Source organism: Arachis ipaensis, chromosome B09 (genome assembly GCF_000816755.2).
Source record: "Arachis ipaensis cultivar K30076 chromosome B09, Araip1.1, whole genome shotgun sequence".
Taxonomy (NCBI): domain Eukaryota; kingdom Viridiplantae; phylum Streptophyta; class Magnoliopsida; order Fabales; family Fabaceae; genus Arachis; species Arachis ipaensis.
In genome coordinates this window covers 85,301,981-85,303,605 of record NC_029793.2, presented here as the reverse complement: position 1 = coordinate 85,303,605, position 1,625 = coordinate 85,301,981, and the positions used below count along the sequence as shown (strand labels likewise).

At 25.8% G+C, this 1,625-nt stretch overlaps 1 protein-coding gene across 1 annotated transcript; it reads left to right on the top strand.

Moving 5' to 3' along the window:
- On the top strand, nt 689-1,449 carry LOC107615638. Its single transcript, XM_016317685.2, has 2 exons — nt 689-858; nt 955-1,449. Exons 1-2 carry the CDS (start codon nt 801-803, stop codon nt 1,263-1,265), a joined length of 369 nt encoding a protein of 122 aa, XP_016173171.1. The 5' UTR covers nt 689-800; the 3' UTR covers nt 1,266-1,449.

Genomic DNA, 1,625 nt, shown 5'->3' with positions numbered 1-1,625 from the left:
GGTGGTTAGGGTTAAGTTAGAAGGGGTTAGGATTTTTGGGGTTTAATTTGGGAATTAGGGTTTAATTTAGGACAAAAGTGAAATTAAGAATTTTGGGTAAATTGATATTTAGTCAATTTTAATAAAATTAAAGTATATTATATAAATTTAAAATCTAATTTAATCTCTTAAAATTACTTTAAAAATACTACTTAATACTTAATTTATTAATCAGCTTTTAATCAAGTATTCTAATTTAAAATTAGAAATAATATAATTTATTTTCTGTTTATAAAAATTAAAGTATTAAATTCTAAAATCTCAATTATTTAAATTAGATCATATAAAATTCTTGTTATTTCTTAACAACCAACTTTATAACTTAAATATAGAAAATAATTCAATAATTTATTTTTCAAAAATTATGGTCTTACAATTTCAGTGCTGAGTACAAGTCTAAGATTCTATATCTTTAGAAAGTTTGGTGAGTCAAAAATATTTTAGGAATGGTGATCAAATTTTTGTTAGCAAGACATTAAAAAATTGGAATGTGAATATAGACATTAAATAGCATATCTCATTAAATAGCGTATCTCATATTTTTTATATCATGTGTTCAAAATACATTCAATTAGTCAATTTTTATTATTTGACCCTGATAATTATTCTATCTATAAATACTGATTGTTATGTTCTTGGAAAGACCAAAAAATAAAAAATAAAAATAAAACAACTTCCTTAAGAAATAGAACACTTGAGAAAAAGAGCTTCACTATACTATCCGAATCAAACATTTTCCTGGCTCCTAATTATCACAAATAATGGCAGCCACTGTCAAGATGATCAGCATACTCCTCTTCCTTTCCCTCGTTTCTCAATGTAAGTTTGTCTTTTTTTATTCTTTTTTCAAATCGTTGTTCATTATATATAAATATAAATTATTTTGGTCTAAAAAAAATGTTTGATGATGATCAGGCCATTGCCAGTGCTCGTTGAATAACTTACAAATTGAACAACATAAGGATGGAATTTGGAGGCATGGAAAACCAGAGTTTACTGTGACCATAACAAACAACTGTCGTTGTTCTCTAAAGAATGTGATTCTAAATTGCAAAGATTTAGAGACCACTGCGGACTTAGGCACTACTATCCCAGCCATTTTGAGTGTTAAGGGTGATCAGTGTATTGTTAATTCTGGTCGCCCTTTCAAAAATGCTCTCACCTTCACATATGCTTCCGACAGCCCATTTCCTTTCATTCCAGTTCACTCTGAAACTGTTTGTTAGTGTTACTAATTAAATAAATTATATACACATATATATAGTTTGATGAAACATATGTACGCATAAATTATGCTGTTTCATCAACAACTACAAAAGGGAAAGAAAGAAAGACGTGTATTCAACTATTCATTATATTTTGTTCGAGATCAGAACAAAGTGTATTCAAATAGATGAAATAATAATAAATAAGAATAACAACAACAACGATAATAATAATAATAATGTCTATTTCTTATTGGTTTAGTAACTAGTTTACATTCTTCTACAATGTATGAAAAATTTCTATTCAATTTATATATTGATAGAATATTTTAAATTTATTTTTTAGTAATCCATTTAAGATATATTATTTTTTATAATTGT

What these genes read in the sequence shown, in the direction of transcription:
- LOC107615638 (XM_016317685.2), top strand. Translation starts at nt 801, where the DNA reads ATGGCAGCCACTGTCAAGATGATCAGCATACTCCTCTTCCTTTCCCTC. An exon ending in CCTTTCCCTCGTTTCTCAAT is followed by an intron (nt 859 to 954) that starts GTAAGTTTGTCT and finishes GATGATGATCAG; the next exon opens with GCCATTGCCAGTGCTCGTTG.